Below are 24,801 nucleotides of genomic sequence, written 5' to 3'. Positions count from 1 at the left end.
TGGGTATCACAGTAAGGCATTTGCTATGCACATATAAACGGTCCTTGAATGGAACAAAATAATTGGAACATCAGAAAGAAAATGATCCGGCCCCAAAGTAAACATTCGTTCACTCATGGGGCAAGACGCTCCTGGCTAGTTCGAGCTCTGTTGAGATGGTGACTCTTCTCGCCATTTGGACCGAGCTTTTTGGGCCAACTGCGGGCTATATCGATGTTCGATCTCGGAAACCACATCTCGAGAAACACGTAAAGCAGGAAATCTATTACTGCACAGAGGCAAAACAGTTTGCCGGCCCAGACACCACACCCGTAGTATCGTTTCAGCCGATCGATCAGAGCAAAACTCCGCACCCTGTCGGCGTTGGCTTCCCAGCCCTGACCGGGGTAATATCCATAGAATTCCTCCGGGCTGATATCACCAGTGATGCCTTTGTAGACGCGCTCTGTCCGTTGAGCCACATCCGTCCATGAATACATCATCTTGACCTGATCGTGGAATCGATCTGTTCGCACTTTGTTCGAACGCAAAGCGGCAATCGCCTTTTCAGTGGCCAGGACTAAATCGTCCTCTTCAGGCTTCGCAAAAGTCGTCATGTGCTGCGGTAACACTTCTGGGATGCCACCAACGCGAGTACAGACCACGTAAAGACCACAGCTAGCAGCTTCGACAATGACTGTACCAAATGCCTCCGTCAGACTCGGATGTAAATAGATGTGACCTCGGACCATCACATCCCGGACTTCCTCATGCCGAATCGACCCAAGTAATTCAACTTTGTCCTGTAGCACGTTTCTTTCCAGCATCTGCTCTAAATCGATTGCCTGAGGCCCCGAGCCCGCGACGATAAACCGTACATTCGGGTGGGACGCCAGAATCCTTGGTATAACTGCAATCAGGAGATCAGTTCCTTTGTTGTAGAAGAGACGCGAGATGACAACAATTGTGATAGTATCGTCCGGCCCGATCGGTGCAGGTGATGGTCGCCGTTCGATTTCTCCCGATGTCCTCTCGCCTTTTTGAGCATCGTGAGAGAGAGGGCGGAAGTTTTCTGCGACCACGGCGTTGGGAATGACCGAGACCATCAATGGGTCTAATGACGCTCGGAGCACCGTATTCTCCTTGCTGTCCCCAGGTAAGACTTAGAACATAAACCTAGGCGTCAACGAACGTACCATGTATGACTGACGCAAATGACATGGTCAACGTCACTCAATGTGAATTTGAGCATCTTGTTCGCCAAAATCGAGCCGGCATCCGCAAACCCAAATAGAGAGTGGTCGGTAAAGACCGTCCGCAAACCCATCGTTCGGGCATGTAGAATTGCTTCATGGCATAAGCTGCTCATACTACCGTGGCCATGCACGATTTGTACTTGTTCACGGATCACGATATTCCGAAAGAGGGGGAAGAAGGAGAAAACTGTCGGCATTGTCGACTCGCGATAAATGACGAAGAAGGGGATGTGGTAGACTTTGAGGCCATTGGTAAGATATCGAACTCCAGTCCGCCCTTTATATGCATGAGTGATAATAATGACTTTGTGACCGCGGTCGATCAGTTTCTGGAGTACTAATGAGCAGGTATATCATATGAAAGGGAAAGAAGTACACATACTGTTGACAGCTGGTATATGTGACTTTCAACTCCCCCTGATAGAATTAGTCAATCATGCAGAGATACGATGCGCGACGAGGAGGCGAACCTGGTTGAGGGAAGAAGAAGTCACAAACCATACTGCGCAAATCATTGTCAGCTTCATCTCTTCGCGATGAGTATGGGATAAACTAACGCAATGTTGTAGGGCATATTGGCTGCTCCGTCCGTCTAGCTCGTATCCAGACAGTCCTGAGGGGTACCGGCTGTCAATCTACCCATGGCGAGCAGATTCGTCCTTCGATAAAACGGTACACATACCAGTATACAGCGAACAATATGCGACCAGACAAATGTGATCTCGAAATGAAGCTCCAGAGCTGGTTGATCCCTGAGGCCCACTCCCTGGCGGCATATGGGGCGGTGTAGGAATTCTGCCGGGTATGCAACAAAAATATCCCCGCGGAAAGAAATCATGTTCGAGAAGAATCTCACAGAGCATTAAAGCCTTTAACACCCACAGCAACCGGCCAGCTGTTATTGGATCATGGCTGGCGACAAATCTGCGCATTATGCGTCAGTGAAAACAGATCCAGCCACTCCACTGAGCGAAAAGAAGTCGCACAAAAGGAAGAGAGAATCGGATGGCTCCCCCATTGCTACGTCGACACCAACACCTACCAAGAAAGCGAAAAAGACTCAGAACCTTTCGCCAACTGCCGTCGCTTCAAAACAAAAACCAAGAAAAGAAAAGCGAAACAAATACTCGGAAGAGGATGGTGTTCGCGAAGAAAAGACCAGGAAAGATAGTGCTGTCGCGCCGATCGGCAGCAAAGCGAATGCTAGGAGCTCAGATGATAAGGTCTCCAAGTCTAAGAAGAAACCAAAAGGCGAAAAAAGACGGGCTTCTGAATCTAATGAGGGGTCTGCACATATGAAAGGATCACAGGGCGACTCGGACGACAGCTCGGAAAGGAAAGAGGACAAGGCCGGCAAAGCGTTACAATCCACCAAAGATTCTAAAGACGAGAGAGGCACAAATTCTGCGAAGAACAAGTTTTCCGGCATTCTGTCCAAGTTCGAAAGATCCGCCAAGTTGAAGGAGGCAGCCAAGGCGAAGAATGACAGTGCGCATAACGGGGCACCTACTGGGCCACTTACCGCAGAACCCGTCATTGCACAGGGCTTAGAGCCTCTTCCACAACCTGAACAAATTACAGAAGAAACTGAGAAACCAAACTATTCGTCTCTCCCTGCATGGCTGGCCAATCCTGTCCGAGAGCCGGCAAGCAAGCGCGCCAGATTCTCAGAATTAGGGATCAACTCAAATCTTCTTCGTGTGCTCGAAGATCATGGATACAAGGAAGCTTTTGCAGTACAATCTACGGTTATTCCACTTCTTCTTCAAGGCCTAAGGAGACACCCTGGTGATCTTTGTATATCAGCCGCCACAGGTTCGGGCAAGACTCTGTCGTATGTACTGCCTTTGGTCACTGCGCTGAAACCGACACCGGCACCCAGAATGAGAGGTCTTATTGTAGTGCCGACAAGGGAGTTGGTGAAACAAGCCAGAGAAGCCTGCGAGCTATGTGCTACTGGTTCTGGGCTTCGTATCGGTTCTGCAGTGGGAAATGTGGCGATCAAGGACGAACAGCGCACATTGATGCGTGTTGACCAATGCTACGGACCTGAACTTTCCAAACAAAGGCAGACTGTCGATCTTACTGGAGAAGATTGGACGAATTTCAGTCTCATGAATTACCTTGCAGAGGCAGGAGAATTGAGCGAGCCCTTGCCAGGCTATGTTCAGAGGGCGGAGCCGAACATTGATATCTTGATTTGTACTCCGGGTCGTCTTGTTGACCATCTCCGTTACACCAAGGGTTTCACTTTGGAGCATCTTCAATGGCTGGTCATTGATGAAGCAGATCGACTTCTGAACGAGAGCTTTCAGGAATGGGTTGATGTTGTTATGAATTCCCTAGATGCCCGTAAAGCTCCCAAGACTTTCGGCTCCAGCGGTAAATTCATGGCTGAGCTAGGGCTTCCGATTCAAAGCAGGGAACCTCGGAAGGTCATTCTCAGCGCCACAATGACGAGGGATATCTCCAAGTTGAATTCTCTCCGACTGGCAAATCCGAAGCTGGTGATCATTGGATCGGCAGAGCCTACTGCAACCGAAGAAGCGGAGCACGATGGCGTCCCTACAACGTCTGATGAACAATTCACTCTCCCCTCTACCTTGAAAGAGTACTCGGTATCTGTTGGCGATGGTTCGCAAAAGCCGCTTTACCTCCTTCAGCTGTTACAGTCTCATATCAACCTGGACACACAAAATCAACGCTCTGCCGAGCGTTTCTCGAGATCTTCAGACACAGAAGAGTCAAGTTCAGACGACACGAGCTCTGATGGGTCGGACTCTGAGGACTCTGACTCGAGTGATACCAGCTCGGATGACACAAGCTCCGACGAGTCTAGCTCAGATGAATCGGAATCAGACTCTTCAGAAGACGGTAGCTCATCAAGCGACGGACCAGAGTCGTCGTCTGACGTATCTATATCATCTGGAACCGACGAAAAGGAAAAGACTAATTCCCATCGTGGACCTGCAAGGACGACAGTTCTCATTTTCACCAAGTCATCTGAATCTGCATCACGTCTTTCTCGCCTGATTTCACTTCTCGATCCGTCGCTTGCGGACCGCGTCGGCACGATTATCAAGTCTAATAAATCATCAGCCTCCCGGAAAACGCTTACTGCCTACCGACGAGGCAAGATCTCCATTATTGTTGCTACTGACCGTGCCTCTCGTGGTCTCGATCTGGTGTCGTTGACTCACGTCGTCAATTACGATGTTCCTCCCAGTGTCACGACATATGTGCATCGTGTTGGACGTACAGCAAGAGCAGGCAAAGAGGGCTCAGCCTGGACGCTTGTTGCACATCGTGAGGGTCGCTGGTTTGTCAACGAGATTTCGAAGGGCTCGGACGGCAAGATTACACGATCCGCCAAGGTTGAGAGGGTGAATGTGAAACTGGACACCTCGGCCGAGATCAAGTCGAGATACGCGGCTGCACTGGACACCCTTGAGAAGGAGGTAAAAACAGGTGGTAAATAATCTACAAAGCCCCAGGCTTAAACGCATCTGAGGCGTAACGCACATGTAAATAGTTAATAAAAAAGAGCTGCACCCGATTTTCAATCAAAAATCTTTCATACTTGCTCGCCCTGGGATTGGACAACTTTACAAAACGGACTAACTATCCCAGAATCATTGGGTACTGGAAATGACCAGTTCCCATCGTGACTAGCATATCATTAAACAGCAAAGAAAACCCGACTTAGTGCTTCTTGCATTGCTTTTCCCGCAAATGTGGTGAAAAGAAGAATGTCGCCCAAGAAACTTCGTATCCGCTTCCTCTTTGGCGGTTTAGCGCATCTCCCAGAAGAGAAATACGTGCGTAGGTATTCTAAAGACTTGCTGTGACTGCATTTGTTGCATTATGCCCTTTCTGCGTTGCTTTGCCTAAGCTCATTCCCACCTCAACATCCACCATGATCTGCTGATGGCTCAACTTCTCCAGATCCTCGTCAAATCGAATCCGGTCTCTTTCAAAAGCCACTAAAATACTTGAGCCGCCGAATTGGAAAAGCCCGATTTCATCGCCTTTCTTCACATGGTGTCCCGCAGTCATCATTTCCTCATTGAATCTACATACTACGTTAGTTGTGCCATTTGACTTGCCTTGGCAGGATAAATACTCACTCTACGGTTCCGACATCAGTCGCACCGATAGCCACGAAAAGGACAAGTCCAAAATCCTCGGTCTCAATGCACACACAGCAGCGCGCATTCTCCGTCAGGATGTTGACCGAACTCTGCAGTGCCACGGGATCAACCTGGAAGTAATCTCCAGGAATCTGCTTATACCACTTCACCTTGCCCTCGACAGGGGAATGGTACCGATGGTAATCCTGAGGACTCAGACGGAAGCTTGCCACCGCCCCGTTTTCCCACGCCTTTGCTCGGTCCGTGTCTTTGATGAGGTTGGCAATGGTGAACTCGGAGCCCTTGATCCAGAGCCTGCGGGTAGCTTCAACAGTTGGGTAGACGACGACTCGCGAGTCGGCAACGACGATGGCTTTTGTGGGGTCGTTCGGTGCATGAATTGGCCGCGCGCCTGGGGCGTGCTTCCGCACGAAGAAGTCCTCGAATGTCTCGTATTTCTCCATATCGGATGGGTCGAACTTCGACATGTCGATTTGGTAGAAGTCGACGAAGGTTTTGATCTGTTTGTGGGACTGGGGTTTCCCTTCTTTGCGCCCTTGAATACAATCAGTGGTCGTAGACCTTATTCCTAAGGGATGATAACGAACCTGCAGCGAGGTTCTTCTCATGCGTATACATTCGTATGAGATGAGTCTGATCGATCCATTCTGTCAAGGGATTAAAAAGTAGTAGCAGCTTAAATTTCTTCCATAATGCTTGCTTCTCGCGCTTGCATTCGCCGGTCTTGCGGTCAACTGTCAGCCATCCCACTTCGCGATTCTGGATGAGCTTGGTGAAGGCAAACGCCTGGTCCACCAGCTGGTGGATATAATCGAAGATGGCAGACATTGGAACGTCCTTTTTGTCGAATGAGAGTTGGATATTCTCATCTGAGCTGTTTTGATGACGCGCATAACTCTTTTGATATCTGCCTCTCTACTAGTATATTTGCCTTGCAGTGTTTGGAGTGATGTCATCGGGATATCAGATTGCCGTCGGCCAGTTGATGATGCGTTATTCCGTGATATCATTGCCCCTTGCCATGTCTAAAATTTGAGGAATCCATGGGTCCGTTGGTCTGGCTCATGATATGCACACAATGTCAACAAGCCATGAATTACAATGTCCCTCTTCATCGCCCCTAGTATACTCCTTATTTCTCACACTTTATCCCCATGTCATACTAATCCAGAAGCAGGAAAGCGTTGACCCCAGAAGCTTAGTTGCATTGTCCCCCAATCATGGTGATCCATTACCTTTATGGCAATGGTGGGCCATTCCTGTTCCTCTTTGGAAGCTACTGAACTGTTTTCTGCAGAAACTGTATGACTTCCATTTCTGATGTATTTCGTCCGAAGTGTCTCCACTTTTTGCTCACTGAGCCAGCCAGATCGTGACTGGTGACCTGATAGACCTATACATGAACTTACCTCAGGCACTGTGTTTATCGCCAAGCTTCGCGTCGCGACTAGCATTGGCGTCATAGCAGACTTGGTCTGTGATCCTCACCCTCTAGTTATCATACAGGGACTTAGTCACAGTGAACTCAAAACCAAACTTAATGAATGCGACCATCCCCAAACCTTGCAAGTTCCGACCCATGTCAGAATCTCTTTTGACCCTCTAAGCATCACATTTTAGGTCTGTGGTGCTATTTACCGATAAGAGGATATAAGACTGTTGATTTACTCTTTATCTATAATAGCAGATTAACTTTTACATGAACTACTAAAGAACCTGGATTCGAATTAACTAGAAGTTTCTCTGGACTTTAAAGATTTCTACTAGAAGTACTTAGTGTTAGAATATCATAATTAAGGCAGCCTTAGGATTATGCGCCGGCAGCACTGCATGGTAGAAGAGTTTGATGTCTTAGATGGATTACACCCTACCAGGATGGTAAATCCATGCTTCATCAACAATGCTTACTTTTTAGCTGCTAGTATTATGTGCCTCCTGGTAAAGTTTGTAAGAATTAGCTGTCTGCTTAGTTTTTGTCAGAAGTGCGAAGCTTGCTGGAGAAGAGCCCATCAGGAGCGGTTTAAATATCTTACCAAGTAAAGCCAGCAAAGTAGTTAGGGCTCTGAGGATAGTACTCGGAGAAGCGAAGAAGATCATCACACACTCTCTAATATATATAGATGGAGGTAAGAGCCCAATGAATAACCTCAGAGGTTTGGAATCTACTAAACTCATTGGTGCCTGTCCAAGACATGACAGTATTTTTGGAGGATCTGCCTTTGGCTATGACAAAGTCCGCCCTCGCGGCGTTTTTGTCGCTGCCCTCAATTTCCATGGTTGACTACTGACTGTCTGTTGATAGGAGCATCTGATGTACAGCTACTTTACTCTTTGATTCATCATAATCTCCTGTGTCATTCGACGCTGCCATCGACCTTGGGTCCTTAGCATTTCGAGTGGTCGTTACGTCTCTCCACCTATAATCCAGAACAAGAGATGGTCATAATTTCCGAACCGACCGCTTTCAGCTGGGCTTCTTGTCAGGACGACCCGAGGGTAACTCTCCAGCATTCATACTCACCATCCATAATGAACTTTTCTCTTGGAGCAAACATATGCACGCACCACAGGACGTGGCGTTCTTCCCCTGCCCAGAAACGGGTCGGCCCGCTGCCTCGGGGCTTGCTTATAGCAAAGTCTTGGCGCAGCCAATTACACTATACCAGAGGCACCATGCTCCTAAGTAACACCCACTATGAGATCCCACAGGCGACATCTGAACGAATAAGTACATAATATGAATATCAGTAATTTTTGCACATATAGAAACATGACTCTTCTTGGACAGCGGCTCCGTTCTACATGATACTAAGGTGTTGGGGTTTGTGGGGGTTGAATGCAGATTGGCAGAACCGTGTACAATCATCTCTGACAACGAGAAGGGCAAATTGTAGGAACATGCATTCGGTCCTCTTCGGCATCCACACCTTAACTTTTGTTTTAGCAAAGATCCGGATGTTCCATCTCCGCCTGCAATTTCTGGATCGCCTGTCGCAGTTTCTCTTGCTCGGTGGGTATAGCCACAAGAATATTCTGCACAAAGCCGAGAAGGCTCCTGAGTGGACATGAGCTCTTTACCTCTGCTTTTGCCATTACGGAGTCCATGATATGGTCATTAGCGGCAGCCGTGTTGGGGGGTAATATGGCCGCCGGCAGACCACCTCATGTTGCGCCACAGTATTGGGTTGTTTTGGTTGTATTGGAGGAGGATAATCGGATTCAGATGGTTGATCAGATGTATCAGCAACTAAACTGAAGTACCTTGACAAATTGGGCAACTGGCCCTCCTCCGATCCTAATGGTCTCGGGACATTCCGTTCAACAATCGTCCAAGGGTACCCCGGCTGGGTGCTGGATCCAATATTGAAAAAAATTTCGACCTGGTCCAGTTGCCTTGAGCAGTCTCTAGGAAAGGATGGCACCAGCATGCCAGATTCTAGCTAGATACTATAGCATATTAGCATGTTTAACCATCCTTCGTCTATAATGTATATTCTACTAACATCCTACCTATTATGTAGCATTAACACATCATCTTAACTAATACTCTGTAAGCTAATATATATAATGCAGCAGTACTGGTATCAGTAATCTTTTCAAGGAGCAGTGAATAGCTTTCTGTATTTTACTCCATGCATTCTATATATATACCATTCCACAGACTATATTCTCCACTGAAGAGGGGAAGAAGCTCATCACATCTAGCATACTATACGACTATGCAAGTAGGCATACCAGCTTCTATTTAATAGCTGATCCATTAGGGGCTTATGCAGTCTATCTCAATAATCTTAGAATCTCTTATCATGGTCATACTCTTTCTACCTACTCTTCATCTATTAGAAAACTAACTTGCAGCTGGGCGGTCAATAGAACCATGCTGTATATTATTTCCTACATAGTCTAAGCGGCTCCGGAGTTAATATGAATCTCACAATACAGCCACTGATATTTCCGGCATGCATGAAAAAAGCTTCTTTTTAACTAGATAAAGCAGTCGCCGTATTGTCCCTCTTGCTCTGTAAGATGATTCCTTTTTACTCTGTCTAAATATACTCGCTAATATACTATGGTCAATATAATAAGAAAACCACAAGACAGAATTTCAAAAACCTCCAGTAGTCGGAGAACCTGCTGGAGCACTTCGTGCGTGCCTAGTGAGCGATCGGTGAGTGCCCTGTAGCGTTCACGGAGCGCTCATGTGTGGGCCTCAAAAAAGCGGTGGTAACCCATATCAGGCAATTGGATAGGACTTGCAGAAAAACAGTTCACCTATAACTACCACTTTCTACAGCTTCCAGTTATTGGCTGCATAGTCTACCTGCGGAGAGGGTCAGTCAGTTGGTAATTCTCCTTGGTTGTGGTAGCTTGATAGCTGTAGTATTGGCAGTGGGTCAACTGGAACGAGGCGGGTGATGGTAATCGTGCCGTGGTGATTGCATTAATAATGCTCGGTCTCCGTCTTTGGCTTTTCAGCCTGAAAGCTCGAGCTGGAACTTGAGCTTTGCCGTCTGCGGCACCCAGCAGTTTCCCTGCGATAGCGATAAAATGTGGCCTACACTATATACGGCCTCGACTCTGGGGTCTGCTGAATATCACAGGACAGCTTGACGCACTGATTTTGCTTATTCAGACTAGATACATGCTGATTTGAGCATTTGCGATCAGAATTGCTCCCCGGAATTGATTTCGTCTCATTGCTCTCTAGGCAATCAGTCCACTAGTCTTACTGAACAGTTCCATAAAGAACAAACGGAGAATGACGCAGAGTCTGAGAGACACAATTGACATCATCATCATCATCAGGTTCAAGTCAATTCAGCCTAAATTGACAGTGTGATTCGGCCAACTTGGTCTTCATTCTCGCGTGTCGGACAGCCGGACAAATCCCCGTGCTCCGCTCTCTGCTCAGGATCGGCCGTGGGACCTGCTGGATTCGGGCATCCGCATGTGGGGGAAGTCGGGGTAACAAGTCCAGACATTGGGGATTCACTCCTCCGCGGCATTGATGGGGTACAAGATGCCGACTATCGAGGAGGACAGACAGAACCCATTCTGCCGGTGTTGCCGAAGCATACTATAACTATAAATTCAGCAGTTCATCTGCTGATCCCAGAAGAATGCAGGAGACCAACTTCCAAGTGTCGTGGATGTTCGCAACATGTCGGTTGCCAAATCTATTGCTGCCGTGCTGGTAGCACTGTTGCCTGGTGCGCTTGCTCAGGCGAATACAAGCTATGTTGATTACAATGTGGAGGCGAATCCGGATCTCACCCCTCAGTCGGTCGCTACGATTGACCTGTCCTTTCCCGACTGCGAGAATGGACCGCTCAGCAAGACTCTCGTTTGCGACACGTCGGCTCGGCCGCATGACCGAGCTGCTGCCCTGGTTTCCATGTTCACCTTCGAGGAGCTGGTGAACAACACAGGCAACACTAGCCCTGGTGTTCCAAGACTTGGTCTCCCTCCGTACCAAGTATGGAGCGAGGCTCTCCATGGACTTGACCGCGCCAACTTCACAGACGAGGGAGAGTACAGCTGGGCCACCTCGTTCCCCATGCCTATCCTGACAATGTCGGCCTTGAACCGAACCCTGATCAACCAGATCGCGACCATCATCGCAACTCAAGGACGAGCTTTCAATAACGTTGGGCGGTATGGGCTGGACGTGTACGCCCCGAATATAAATGCATTCAGATCGGCTATGTGGGGAAGAGGTCAAGAGACCCCCGGAGAAGACGCTTACTGCCTGGCATCGGCGTATGCGTACGAGTATATCACTGGCATCCAGGGTGGTGTTGATCCGGAACACCTCAAGTTGGTGGCCACTGCCAAACACTATGCGGGCTACGATCTTGAGAACTGGGACGGTCACTCCCGTTTGGGCAACGATATGAACATTACACAGCAGGAACTTTCCGAATACTACACCCCTCAGTTCCTTGTTGCAGCCAGAGACGCCAAAGTGCACAGTGTCATGTGCTCCTACAACGCGGTAAATGGGGTGCCCAGCTGCGCAAACTCGTTCTTCCTCCAGACCCTCCTCCGTGACACATTTGGCTTCGTCGAGGATGGTTATGTATCCAGCGACTGCGACTCGGCGTACAATGTCTGGAACCCGCACGAGTTTGCGGCCAACATCACGGGGGCCGCTGCAGACTCTATCCGGGCGGGGACGGACATTGATTGCGGCACTACTTATCAATACTATTTCGGCGAAGCCTTTGACGAGCAAGAGGTCACCCGTGCAGAAATCGAAAGAGGTGTGATCCGCCTGTACAGCAACTTGGTGCGTCTCGGCTATTTCGATGGCAATGGAAGCGTGTATCGGGACCTGACGTGGAATGATGTCGTGACCACGGATGCCTGGAATATCTCATACGAAGCCGCTGTAGAAGGCATTGTCCTACTGAAGAACGATGGAACCTTGCCTCTCGCCAAGTCGGTCCGCAGTGTTGCATTGATTGGGCCCTGGATGAATGTGACGACTCAGCTTCAGGGCAACTACTTTGGACCGGCGCCTTATCTGATTAGTCCGTTGAATGCCTTCCAGAATTCTGACTTCGACGTGAACTACGCTTTCGGCACGAACATTTCATCCCACTCCACAGATGGGTTTTCCGAGGCGTTGTCTGCTGCGAAGAAATCCGACGTCATCATATTCGCGGGCGGGATTGACAACACTTTGGAAGCAGAAGCCATGGATCGCATGAATATCACATGGCCCGGCAATCAGCTACAGCTCATCGACCAGTTGAGCCAACTCGGCAAACCGCTGATCGTCCTCCAGATGGGCGGCGGCCAAGTCGACTCCTCCTCGCTCAAGTCCAACAAGAATGTCAACTCCCTGATCTGGGGTGGATACCCCGGACAATCCGGCGGGCAGGCTCTCCTAGACATCATCACCGGCAAGCGCGCCCCCGCCGGCCGACTCGTGGTCACGCAGTACCCGGCCGAATACGCAACCCAGTTCCCCGCCACCGACATGAGCCTGCGGCCTCACGGCAATAATCCCGGCCAGACCTACATGTGGTACACCGGCACCCCCGTCTACGAGTTTGGCCACGGGCTCTTCTACACGACCTTCCACGCCTCCCTCCCTGGCACCGGCAAGGACAAGACCTCCTTCAACATCCAAGACCTCCTCACGCAGCCGCATCCGGGCTTCGCAAACGTCGAGCAAATGCCTTTGCTCAACTTCACCGTGACGATCACCAATACCGGCAAGGTCGCTTCCGACTACACTGCTATGCTCTTCGCGAACACCACCGCGGGACCTGCTCCATACCCGAACAAGTGGCTCGTCGGCTTCGACCGGCTGGCGAGCCTGGAACCGCACAGGTCGCAGACTATGACCATCCCCGTGACTATCGACAGCGTGGCTCGTACGGATGAGGCCGGCAATCGGGTTCTCTACCCGGGAAAGTACGAGTTGGCCCTGAACAATGAGCGGTCGGTTGTCCTTCAGTTTGTGCTGACAGGCCGAGAGGCTGTGGTTTTCAAGTGGCCTGTAGAGCAGCAGCAGATTTCGTCTGCGTGATGGTTCGATTTGTGTAGGTAGTGGATGAACTAGCTGTGCAGATATAGATAGTTATCAAAGCTGTGAGATTAAGGCTTCGTGCCAAGCTTCGTGGCTTTTGTGGCTTGCTTGGCGGATTACGGCGGACAGGAGATCGGTCTATGATGTGGACTTTGGACTCTATAGCTATATATCAATTATAGCTCTGATATAGCCCTATTATTTAGTAATGGCTCTCTAATCTCCAACAAGTAATTGTCATAGAATGGATATCTCACTCTAGATTAAACTAATATCTAGGAATAGTTAATAGTTATTTCTATTAGTAGATATTCTTATAGCTTCTTAAAAAGTATAGTAGATGCTCTTTACAGCTTCCAAAAGAGTAAGTATTCTACCTTAGTAGTAGAAGGAGGACAGAACAACCATCTTGAACTCTTGATGCAGAGGCAGCTATAGTCTATGTCGAATGAAACCAGGAGGACAGTGGCATCCCAACAATTCTCCGTAGGGTCCATGACCAAATCTGTCAGTGGATGCAGCGGGGCTTATTGGCATATTTTTAACAGCAGATCATCCACGCCAACTTACAGGCAGCGTGAGAACTGAAAAGAGAGAACTAAAAGCGCGAGGCGCTTCCGTCCGCATTCAGTGGACGCAGGGGCACAGCTATTTAGGAACAACACGGCAAAACTTCGCTGGGCGGTCGGAGAAGCGTTTAGCAACTTATCTCCCCTGCTAGGAGGAAAAGGAGGAAGGCAGCTATGTGAAGGCTGCAGCTAGATTCTGCAGAAGCATCTCGAAGGTTTCGTCGCGGCGAACCAAGAGAAAATTCGCAAGGATAGAACTAAAAATAAGAACTTTTTTCATGTTGCACCGCTCCCATGTACCTTTCCTTTCAAGTTTACCCACTTAGGCAATGCTGAGATGACCAGGGTAACTCCAGCGAGGACAGTGCACAAAAGGAAGGAAAGCTTCAAGCCATCCATGTACGCCTCCAGAATCCCGCCAATGTCCTCATCGTTGAAGGTGTGACGCAGCTCTGATGCGCCTGTAGCAACGACAAGCTTGGCATCCACATTTGGGGCCAGCACGGACAGCCTCGTCACCAACCGATTGACAAATGCGGCCTGAGCTGCGGACACGCAGATCGGCCGGCCCAGAGTTTGCATGAACAACGTGACGGCGGAGATGCTGGAGAGGTCGCTCGGTGTAACGAGCGCCTGATTCACAATGACCGGGATCTGGAGTGCGAGACCAAGCCCCACGCCGGCGACGATCTGGTATCCGATCCATTCTCCGCTGCCGGTGTCGATGTCCAAGGTACAGATCAGGCCGGAGCCAACGGTGGCCAAGGCCGATCCGATGACCATCAGGGATCCGAAGTGACCTGTGGCCGTAATCAGACCGCCCGAGAAGATAGTCAAACGACTAATGGCCAGGATGAGCGGCAGATTGCGTATACCAGACTGGGCTGCGGATGCGCTCTTGATGGATTGGAAGTAGATGGGCAGATAGTAGATGAGGGTATACATCGCCCCGGCGAGGAAGAACACATACAGATTGTTGGCCCAGATGTTGCGCTGTTTGAGCAGACGAGGTTGAAAAAGCGCACGCTCGCCCATCCAGAGCTCGATGACGACAAAGAGCACAACGATGACCAGAAAGCTCACGCTCGTGCCGATCACGTCCGCACTTGACCATGCCTTGGTCACACCGGCCCATTGCAGGGCAAGGAGGTAACAGACAACGGCAGCCATGATGGTGAATGTGCCCAGGAGATCCATTTGCAGGAACTTCTCTCGCCAGCTGGCTTTCGCAGGTTGGGACGCCGGCGGTGCACGGAAGAGGAAGAGAATAATCACAGCACTCAAGCCTCCGATAGGAAGGTTGATATAGAAACTGAGTCAGGGAATCAGCGGTGTTCCAAGGTTCATTTTTCATTATGGAAGGGCTTACCACCAACGCCACGAAACCTTGTCTGTGAACACACCTCCTAAAAGGGGCCCTATGACACTGGCCAACCCGTACGTGGCCCCCAATAAGCCAGTAAACGCGGGGCGCTGCCTCGGAGGGGCTGAAAAGGCAATGATCGTGTAGGCACCACTCGCGATGCCGGCTGCTCCCATTCCCGCCACAGCTCTGCCGACGAGGAGCGTGGTGCTGTTCTGGGCCACGGCACAGATCAACGAACCGATCTCGAAGGTGGAAATGGCGCCCAAGAAAGTGGTTTTGAGAGGGAAGTATTTATACCCCTTGCCCCATGTGGACTGGAACGAAGCAATGGTCAGGAAGAAGGCACTTGCATACCATCCCACCTGTCTCGACAGTTAGCATTGGGGACCCTGCTCTTCACGGATGTTCTTTAAGTTATAAGTTAGGTGCTTTCCTGATCTAATGACTTGAACTCGTCCGTGATGCGAGGAATGGCGGTTGCAACGATGGTCATGTCCAAGGACACCAAAATCACGGCAAGAACGAGAGCCAAGCATATGAAGACTAGCAGAGTCGGCGAAGGATAAGCGTCTTCAGTATCCACCGTCACCGCTTCTTCCTCGATCCCAGCACTGTGGTCTCCATGCTGGTCAGGTGGCGGCACGGGGAGTTGATTCGCTTTCTCCGAGCCTTGAACTTGACCGTCCGCAGAATGGGCACTGATTGCGGACCCTGAGAGACTGGAGCTTAGCATTGTACGAAACCCCGAGCGGTTACGGAGAGAAGCCATACTCATTGCAGAGGATGTTGGAATGAAAAGCACAGACGTGCAAGGTGATGCGCATGGTTTATATGGATATCGAACGGAACAAAGTCGTCATCTTCAAGTTTCTCGAATTGACATGGGTGACTTTCTCATACTTGAGTATATAAAAATAGCCGTGATGCCTGATACTCCATCTGTAAAGTAAGTATAACAAACGGTCCACTCGCTCCACGCAGTGGAGCACTTGTCCCTTGGATAAATCGCTTTCGTCCCACATCGGGTGCGCCAAATTTCCATTGTGGGCCAGAACGCGAGATTTCGAACTTTCTTTACATGAATCCAGCCCCTTGGGCTCGGTGATGAACCCATATAAATGTCGTAGTCACTCTTTTGAGCAATGAGAGGTTTGATGTTTGATACTAGTCGAAAAATTGACAGGGTCTGGTAGCCCCATCTCAGCCATGATTCAGATGTCCCATGTGCCAGAAACATGTTGTCCCACGCTCTTGTCAACACATGCAGCATTTTCACTGCTACAAAACAAACCACCAATGATATAACAGCGATCCTTCGTCGTTCGGTGGAATCACAGACCGTGAAGTCGTCTTCGCTTCAGGATGATGAATTCCTTTAATACATAGCCAGCTTCGCTAATAGGGACAGTAGAATCGCACCGAACGTTGTGGAGAAAGCTGCAGACCTCCCGGCCTTATAAGCCCGGTCGGTCCATGATGATGGCACAATAAGCAACAGACACATGTTTGAGCATCTAATACCCTGGACAGAGGTGATAGCACCCGTCCGAGTCATGTATCTTCCCTCGGTTTGTCATTTTGATTTGATCAGTGGTCGGCCCCTCAGGTTATTTTACTCGTTTATGGCCAGGTGTCATCTCATTTTGGATGTCTCTGACAACCCGGAAGACATTGTGGGACTGATCACCATTTGCTTTGACGAGAAACGTATGGTGATCACGAGGCGAGCCTGCGTAGGCAACTCGGAGATACTATACGACAGTTCTCTGATGGACTCATTTGGGGAATTCTCAAATGTGGTTTGACTCGCCGCCCTGACCGCTATAGCCAAAAAGAAGAGACTTGAGTAATTCGACAAAGACAAGGAGGATTCTCAACAGCAGACAGACATGTCCTTTGGGTGGCGCAATGGAAAAAGGCATAGACGAGTGGTACTCTGCGCCGTGGTTGGAACAGTATTTTCATGAGCCTTCGGAGAATAGGGGGCGTACATCCAAAGGACTAATAGCATAGACTTGACAACATAGAGTCTCATACTAGAAGCAACCGCCAATCTTTCTGCATCATGTACGATAGCCAGAAAGAGGGGTTACCGCTGTCTCGGGCATCCCAGAGTTCTTCGAGGAATTGAAGGGCCATCAGATTTGCGGGAAGGCGGTTGAACGAGTAGATGACTCGCAGTCTGCCACGCACTTCATCACGCAGGATGTGATCCGACTTGGTCAATTCGGATCCGGCTATGAGAAGAGAAAGAGACTGAAAATTCAGGGTGTACGAGGACGCAGGGATTCGTAACAGATGGCGAACTGTCGCTTCGGCGTACCGTAGGATCAAAGACCCTTGTTCTTCAGTCACACTCGGATTCATAGGACAACGTCTCTGCGCATGTGCACGAGATTGATGAAGGAAAACGAGTCCGTGGTTGCGGAACGCTTCGTATAAGTGCCTGAGGTCGGAATCCGGGGAGTCCGCCGTCCAGGTACTAAGCAGGGCTTCCAGCATGGCTTCTTGCACGTGGTTGCGGCTCTGTGGCATATCATATACCTGTCGGCAATATCGTCCGACATTCGCTATGATAAGGAGTAGTCGGCTACAAGTTGCGTACATTGGATGGTGCCAGTCCCCCATCCTGAGTACTGCGAGAGATATGTCAAATGAGTTGAGACCCTCTGGTTCAGCGGGTTCTACCAAGAAGGAACTGCACATGTCCCAGTAAAGATAGAGTCCGAGGCAGAGTCGAAACACAGATTCATTAGTCGTCGTCGACATAGATACGTCTCGCAGCATTCTGTTGATCAAGGCGCGGGCACCAGATAAATGCTGTCTGCCATAATCCTTCGGGTCAGAATCGGCAATTTGCATTAGAGCCAGCAGCATAATGGTCAGAAAGTGCGCGTAAGGAGCGCGATGGATCTGATCCATCTCTCTTCGAAGGCAAGCTATGGCTTTGCCACGTTCGTCAAGGGCCACAACGGGTGCCGTGGCCGGGAAGTACTGCTTGCTCATGGCTGGCACTGACCGACTGGATAGCATGGAGAAGTGCGGGGGATTGGGCAATGTGTTCCAAAAGGGGGAAAGAGAACGGATTGTTTTCAGGATCTATAACCGACACCTGGCTGACTTTCTCCAGCCAATACTGTAGTAGTCTTGGCTTGACATGCGTTTTAGGCTGCAGTGAGAGCCACGGAGTCTCAACTTGCCACTGGGTTAACCGCGGGGCTGACGAACAGACGAGACCTTGACGCTGGCACCGCTTGCACGTCGGATAGGCTTCATCGCATTTGACCCGCTTTATCTTGCATTCTCGACAGCCCAATTTGCTCTTGTTTCGCAATGGACCCCGTTGCGACTCATCCTCCTGCTGCGTGCTCGGAGGTAAAAAGGAGCTGACCACCACTTGTTTGAAACGTAAGCGGGAGAAGTCCATGTCTGGTCAGATAGACTCTTGGCTTCCTGGGTTGTTCTTTGCGCTCAATAGTGGCATTGGAGGCTAGGAATCGGGTCGAACTGAGATTTGCTCTTGGAGGACGGATGGATCATGGAGGAATTGCTGCATAACAAGTGGACTACTAATCATCCAGAAAATAGGACAGTAAACTGGCATCAAGGCGGACTTTCAACCAGAGAGTACGATATCCAATCCCATTCAGCCTGCATTCAGGCCGGGCAGGGCGTGTTTGAATAGATCCTTCGGATCCAGTCGCCCTTTCAATTGCCGCAGTCTCGAAGCCATCTACCTGGTCTCCGAAGAATCGTTCTACATCCGTCTGACCCGGCCATCTCTGAGACTTCGTGCCGAGCCCCTTACCACAGGGTTGAAAATGATAAGGCTTTATGATAAACAGTCTTCCGAGAACTAGCAATTTCTATGGCCAATAGACAATCACCGGGGGTTCTTCTTTTTCAACTGAATGACTATCTAGCTGCTTTTTTTTTAGGGATTGGGTTTCAGCTAATGAAATACACCAATATTACTGAATATTACTGAATATTACTGAATATTACTGAATATTACTAAATATTTACTAAGAAAAGTAGCACGCTGCAAAATCAGGTAAGTAGTTATACTTGTATAGACGGAGTAGGGTCGTTATTTTCGCGTGACTTCGACTCCTAATAGTGAAAAGCAGGATATGTGCTCGCCCAGATAGGGTGGATGTATGACCGACAAGACTGCCAGTCTGCCCAGCACTCTAGCCAGTTTGTCCGCTTTGCTGCTCAATCCTGTCTGTGCCTGTGCACAACCATATTACCATGACCTAAAAATGGGAATGATATCGCAGCTGCAAGGACGCCTGGGAACCAACTAGTTGAAGATTGCGGATGCACGGTCTGGTGGCAATCAGTATGACCGGACTAATGCTAGGGCTGCTTAGGGACCCTTGAGAGCCATGCTACTTCAGCCGGGCTGTCAGACCAGTGCTGGGTCCAGTGTCGAACATATTGAATTATTATCTAAGGTTCCTGGTGTGAATAACTACGTGATAGCGCACGGCCTACCAGTAGTCAACAACATGAAAAGTTCGCTTCCACCATGTGGAGTCTGCCTGATACACTTTACGCCATGATGGAATCGTTCATGTTCCGCGAGAACTATTGGTCAGACTTTCTAGGTGTGCGGTCTTGACGATATGGCATTCTCAATCTCAGTGGATGTCATTCGGAGCTCAGCTGCCTAGGGGCTCAGGAAAGGTGGCGGTTAACGAGAAGGCGTTTATAACTCAGTAGACAAACAAGGCTCCCCTTCGAGAGACTATCAAATAGTGGTGTATTGAGCCTATCTAGATCTTCCTATCTGGTCCATCCTAGGACGTTAGCTCCCCCCACCCTGAGCAATCAGCGCAAAACGAATCTATGTTGGTGTACATTGGCTATGTATTTTCAAGGAAGCCACCTAGTACAGACGGCCTCGCTATTTACGGAGTAGAGGAGCTCAATTCTAAGATAAGGACAGGGTTGATAAAGTTCAAGAATCACGGTGTACTTCTGTAGATGCCACACTTTCTGCAGTTGGCTACGTGCACGACTGGTTGGAACTGGAGCAGACCGATGACGAGGCCGAGAGCACGTACTGCACGTCATTCCCGAAATCTGACATTTCGAAGCCGTGGGCTCGTTCTAACAATCGTCACTGCCAAAATCCGACCGAGTTCAAGCATGCGCTCAACTCTTTCGTGCGGATATTGTCGGTGAGATCACCGTCTGCTGGCTTAAATCGGCTTTGAAAATAGCAGAAGCTTATCCTATCCAGTAGATCCAAGATTAAATGCGTCCACTAGGGAACAGCCCTTTGCCAGAAATGTAGCAAGTTGAAAATCGGGGACTGTGTGCTCACAACACCACATAATAAGAGTCAGACCCAGAGGCCCATCTGGCCTGGTCGATCGGTCCTTTCCGCGCCTGGAACAGCCTCGTGCGGATCCGGAGGTGAAACTGAACCAGTTTATGGGAAAGGACATGTTCCTTTCCATACAGTTATCTTTCCAGCCTTACAGATCGGCACTGGAGAACAGTGGACTATGGCACATCACTTGTCGACATAGGAGTATCTCAACTATGAACTGGCAAGTCCTCCAAGTCGTGAGGCAATAGCGCTCGGCAGACCGGCATCGCTGCTTCTGTATGGAGATATTATCTGCTTGCCAACAGGGAGGCTACATGAACCGGAATTCAACGTACTCGAGTCTGATATCAATCGGCTCCTGGCGAAGTATATTGACGACATGGAGGCTGTGCGGCCTCGCGCAGGTTGAGAGACCGCCATGGCCATATCGACCCGCGGCAATCAATTCCAAACCGAGAACAAATTCGGTGCGGCGCTGTTTGCCGACACTCTTGAACGAGGACATGCGGTCATCGGCACGGCCCCGAGCTTGATCTCCTTACTTTCGGCCGTCTTTTCCCCATACATGCCGTCCGTCTCGGACGCCATCGCGAAAATGCTTAATGGCCCACCTCGAACCATCAGGCCGACATGGCAGATTGGTGATCTCTTGCCCGGTCATGAGATCAGTCCAGCATAGCACCTGTTCACTACAATTGACGAGAAGATGGCTGACAAATGGCGGACTCAATTCGGTGGTTCAACTGCGTCCAGCTCTCCTAGCCAAATAAGCGACGCACATGTCTCTGACAGCGGACAAATGGGCAGTTTCGAACTTGAAGAATCGATCGCCTCATTACAGGCTGCCACTCCCGGTCATGTAGACTTCCGCATCGGTCACATTATTCGCGCAGTCAAACACCCCCGCCGCGGACTTACTGTACGCCTCTACGGTCGATTGCGGCGATAAGCCCGGCACCGAACACACTTCGCTCGACCTTGTAACTGGTAAGACGGTGCGAAATGTAAGCTCCGGGCTCAACAGGCGGATCCCTTTATCCGAGCAGCAGGAACGTCGTGCGGTCGTCGTGGCCACCTACTTCTCCTGGTATAATATCCTTCCATGAGAGAGTCCTGAGCGGCCGATACGTCGACCGGAACAGTCCGGGGTAGAATATGAGAACATCTACTCGCTGGCCTGTCACGTATAACTGTGTCTTGCATTTATTCCTGTAGCGTACCGTCTTCAATGGGGCAGTTTGCTGGTACCAAAGCTCCCATCTTCCTTAGCCCACGTACACTGTTTAGAACTTTGGAAAAAAGATATCGGGTCTCGCGCAGTTATCGGCTTTGGTGCCTCGGGTTTGAATATCAGAACCGGTCCGACCATCCCAGTGCTCATTGGACGCCATGTCACCAAATAGGGCGCCACGCCCTGTAGCAAAATAATGGCCCGAGTATTGGATTCATTCATTCACCGGACTTTGGACCGAGCTAGCAGGCTGACTTCCGTCTACATAATTTTGGTTTGTGACGCTATCACTGCATATATTCTGGTGAACGTGCACTGAGTGCCCTCGTGTACGCACCAGGCGCATCGTAGAGAGGCCTTGTCACATTTACTCGATATTCCGTTTCGGAGTGAGAGACATGCAAGTAGGCTAAAGACTGAGAACAAACAGTAGCTCCCTTTCTTCGAGCGCAGGCATCGCAAGCTTTGGCACTCTACTGCCGTATTGGGGAACTCTGCTGTTCAGTTTCCCATTGGCTCCACGAGGGTCGTATTACTATTGAAAATCGTGGAGAGCGCGAATGCGAACAGATGGAAGACGGCAAAAGAAGACTTAAGGCCTATCTGGGGGAAAGAGGAGCATGCACTGAGTCATCGCGTCTGAACGATTTCCCGCCTTGGAGGTGCTCCTTAAATCCCTAAACACAGTACTGTGTACTCTGTACTCTGTAGATTTTGATTGACCATACAGTTTGGGGTTGTCCAGCGGGGCCCATCAGCCACCAAAATTAGTGAGACTCGAAATATTCAGTTGGTTTTAACTTTATTCTGAGCGGGTCTGTTTGGTGCGAGTGTTTTTGCGCTTAGTCAGCGGAAATAACCAAGTTAAATTACTACCGTCCGGATTGACGAGTGCCCGTTCTGGTTGGTTTGATGACTCCAAGAAACGATCTGATTCGGCTTATCCTTCTGTTCGTGGGCCAATGAATACATGGTTTCACTTTGACGCGATTCCCATATGAGTCACTGTGTTGGAGGAGACACCAAAGTGATTCATGATTGCCCAATAGGGCCAATACGGACCGCCCCTGAGCCCCCCTGACCCACTTGGCCTTCCTCTTCTGTCAAGAATGCGAGCTTGTATATATATATATATATATATTGGAGAAAGTTCAGCGAGCTTTGTACCCGAGTCCCCGACGTACATGAATTGAGTGATGAATTGGTAGTTGAATACACCGACGGATGACGGCTTCACTCTTCCCGCACAGCCTTTGCAATAACTAGGATCCAGACCTCCGATTACTGTCGACAAAGATGATAGTGTGGCTCCTGTTGAGGAGAGCTCCCTGGTACAGAGGACGCTTGCCCAAGTTGACCCCAGCCCTCAACTTTCGACTTGTCTGCGGGACGGGGAGCACGGATTTGAGGAGGTCCCAGTGTGGATTGTATCAGACTAGCTCCCACTACTCCGTAGTCAATTAGCCGTTTCCTGGAGGACCGCGGCGGTCACTTTGAGATGATAGGCCACATCCTAGTACATTATCTACAAGGCACTAATGGTCTAAGTCATCGCGGCGATTCTAGGCCAGAGACTGCTTGAGAGGACTTCCTGGACTTGCCACTCAGCATTATACAGACTGCGACGTGCAGCTGGCAATACTAAAACAGCCAGACTAGGATGTCCTACAAATAAGCGGTACGTTCGAGAAAGCCTAGGGCGTATCGGTCCATCTATCGGCTGGACTTCCACTTTCTACTTTGCCAGGCCATCGACTTCGTCCAAACGTCAGTACACCCATCTCTCGAACTCAGTGAGCAGCTCAATGGCGGTCTGGTCTCCGGTCGGTAGCAGCTGCGAGAGGTATATGCCAGCGACTCCTTTATTGATGTCGATCCACTAGAATAAGTTAGCCGGCTGGAATAGATTCCTTCTAGGTATCGGATGACCAACCCAGTAACAATTTGGCTTTCCGGACCAGGTGAGCGAATGTGCCTCTCGTCGACCCAGGAGCCTAGATGTATTCATCAGGCCACCGATCCCAGAATTCACGGGCACATCATCTGGGACTGCATTCCAAATGGCATTGCGGGACGCCAACGAATAACTGTGCGGTTGGTCAAGACCCAGAACGCTTTCCAGTTGAGGTTGGAACATTTCCCTAACCGTCTCCGGACGGAGTAACTTTCCCGTCAGGATGCCATGACAGATCTTGAGCATTTCGTTCACGGTTGTATATAGGCCACCTCCTCCAAACTCTTCTGCAATTGGATCTTGGAAGACGGGATTCTTCTCCTCCTCCAGACCCTGATCCGTTCGCACCCAGGCTTTAACCTTTCGGGCCCGTAGGTCTTCTCTCTGGTCGAGATGGAATGTGGCATCCTTCACGGAGACCACATCGAAAACATGACGCTGTAGGTATTCGCTAAGCCTCATAGAAGTGACTCGCTCAACCTTTTCATATCGGACATTATCATCCCATTGCGCCTACGTATGACCCGAAGATTCCAGGGACTTACTGCTTTTCCCGCCCAATCAATACCGGGAGAGTACATCCATCGTTCGCCCGGTTCGAAAAGCAGGAACTGAAATTGGAATAGCGTTTGGAGTAGCGGCGGTTTTCCTTGCAAGTCATGATAACGAGTCATAAGAGGATCCATGAAGAAGTACGCCATGCCACTGGAGTGAGTCAACATGCGCCTTGTAGCTGTTAGTAAATCCGAACCTTGTACCTCTGACGGCTTTGGGGGAAGTGTGCGATATATCTACCGTAGGGTAACAGGTTTGGTGGCCGGCCAAAAGCTAGGATTATCGTCCTCGTCGAAGCCCGTTAGGATCCGAGGGCTGTCCCACTCCGGTAACACATTGGCGATGTCTTCATCCAGGTCCAGCAGACCGCGCTCGACACACTGCATTACCGCCACAGTAGTCACAAGCTTGGTGCAAGAGGCAACCCAATGCACGGCATCAGTCTCAGTCGACTCGACCGATGCCTCCCCAAATGCCTTTGCGTAGTGCAAGGAACCTTGACTAATTGTTAGCAAGCCAAACAGCATGTTACTCTAGAGGAAAAACAATGTTATATCGCTCCATACCATCCCTACTGACAGCTCCGAGTGTAACCCGCGGTAAGGGCTTCTTGCCGTTCTCAAAGGCCAGACGGAGAAAATCTTCTCTCTCGTCAAAGGTGGTCATCCTGACATATGGTCGTGCACAGTGACAAAGTTGAACTGGAATTCGGTGTTTCCTGATGATATTTCGGTTCCCCGCCTGGAAGAGTCTCACAAACGTCCTATCGTCTTGGACGTGCGTCGACCTACATCGCACGACAGCCGGTATTTATAAATCTGGCGAGTGGAAGGTGAGGAGAGATTGCGGAGTCAGT

The 24,801-nt window shown here is 49.8% G+C and overlaps 7 protein-coding genes across 7 annotated transcripts; 2 read left to right on the top strand and 5 right to left on the bottom strand.

The window, feature by feature from the left end:
* Positions 1-113: 113 nt before the first annotated feature.
* On the bottom strand, positions 114-1,951 carry pig-a (phosphatidylinositol N-acetylglucosaminyltransferase subunit A/GPI3; the record flags this gene model as incomplete). The annotated part of the gene is made up of 6 exons (XM_747970.2): positions 1,918-1,951; positions 1,793-1,848; positions 1,706-1,737; positions 1,618-1,652; positions 1,176-1,564; positions 114-1,125 (listed from the first exon to the last, which is right to left on the bottom strand). The coding sequence occupies exons 2-6, from the start codon at positions 1,807-1,809 to the stop codon at positions 114-116; spliced, it is 1,485 nt and encodes a 494-aa protein (XP_753063.2). The 5' UTR covers positions 1,810-1,848; positions 1,918-1,951.
* Positions 1,952-2,143: 192 nt separating this feature from the next.
* Positions 2,144-4,829, top strand: AFUA_1G16940 (putative ATP-dependent RNA helicase DBP6; the record flags this gene model as incomplete). Its single annotated transcript, XM_747969.2, has 1 exon — positions 2,144-4,829. One exon carries the CDS (start codon positions 2,144-2,146, stop codon positions 4,712-4,714), a length of 2,571 nt encoding a protein of 856 aa, XP_753062.1. The 3' UTR covers positions 4,715-4,829.
* Positions 4,830-5,020: 191 nt separating this feature from the next.
* On the bottom strand, positions 5,021-6,214 carry AFUA_1G16930 (putative phosphatidylserine decarboxylase; the record flags this gene model as incomplete). The annotated part of the gene is made up of 3 exons (XM_747968.2): positions 5,021-5,307; positions 5,363-5,921; positions 5,974-6,214. The coding sequence occupies 3 exons, from the start codon at positions 6,212-6,214 to the stop codon at positions 5,067-5,069; spliced, it is 1,041 nt and encodes a 346-aa protein (XP_753061.1). The 3' UTR covers positions 5,021-5,066.
* Positions 6,215-10,345: 4,131 nt separating this feature from the next.
* Positions 10,346-13,082, top strand: xlnD (beta-xylosidase XylA). Its single transcript, XM_747967.2, has one exon. The coding sequence runs from the start codon at positions 10,548-10,550 to the stop codon at positions 12,924-12,926; it is 2,379 nt and encodes a 792-aa protein (XP_753060.1). The 5' UTR covers positions 10,346-10,547; the 3' UTR covers positions 12,927-13,082.
* Positions 13,083-13,771: 689 nt separating this feature from the next.
* Positions 13,772-15,594, bottom strand: AFUA_1G16910 (MDR family MFS transporter; the record flags this gene model as incomplete). The annotated part of the gene is made up of 3 exons (XM_747966.2): positions 13,772-14,807; positions 14,865-15,227; positions 15,308-15,594. The coding sequence occupies 3 exons, from the start codon at positions 15,592-15,594 to the stop codon at positions 13,772-13,774; spliced, it is 1,686 nt and encodes a 561-aa protein (XP_753059.2).
* Positions 15,595-15,796: 202 nt separating this feature from the next.
* AFUA_1G16900 (uncharacterized protein) lies at positions 15,797-18,047 on the bottom strand. The gene is made up of 2 exons (XM_747965.2): positions 16,853-18,047; positions 15,797-16,797 (listed from the first exon to the last, which is right to left on the bottom strand). The coding sequence occupies exon 1, from the start codon at positions 17,892-17,894 to the stop codon at positions 16,893-16,895; it is 1,002 nt and encodes a 333-aa protein (XP_753058.1). The 5' UTR covers positions 17,895-18,047; the 3' UTR covers positions 15,797-16,797; positions 16,853-16,892.
* Positions 18,048-23,315: 5,268 nt separating this feature from the next.
* On the bottom strand, positions 23,316-24,611 carry AFUA_1G16890 (serine hydrolase domain-containing protein; the record flags this gene model as incomplete). Its single annotated transcript, XM_747964.1, has 4 exons — positions 23,316-23,903; positions 23,936-24,116; positions 24,186-24,441; positions 24,512-24,611. The coding sequence occupies 4 exons, from the start codon at positions 24,609-24,611 to the stop codon at positions 23,316-23,318; spliced, it is 1,125 nt and encodes a 374-aa protein (XP_753057.1).
* Between the last annotated feature and the right edge of the window lie 190 nt (positions 24,612-24,801).

Source organism: Aspergillus fumigatus, chromosome 1 (genome assembly GCF_000002655.1).
Source record: "Aspergillus fumigatus Af293 chromosome 1, whole genome shotgun sequence".
Classification (NCBI taxonomy): Eukaryota; Fungi; Ascomycota; class Eurotiomycetes; order Eurotiales; family Aspergillaceae; genus Aspergillus; species Aspergillus fumigatus.
Note: the sequence above shows the minus strand (reverse complement) of the source record. Positions and strands in the feature narration are given on the sequence as shown.

Excerpts from the sequence above, each read along its gene's own strand:
- xlnD (XM_747967.2), top strand. The coding sequence starts at position 10,548 with ATGTCGGTTGCCAAATCTATTGCTGCCGTGCTGGTAGCACTGTTGCCT.
- AFUA_1G16900 (XM_747965.2), bottom strand. The coding sequence starts at position 17,894 with ATGCTATCCAGTCGGTCAGTGCCAGCCATGAGCAAGCAGTACTTCCCG.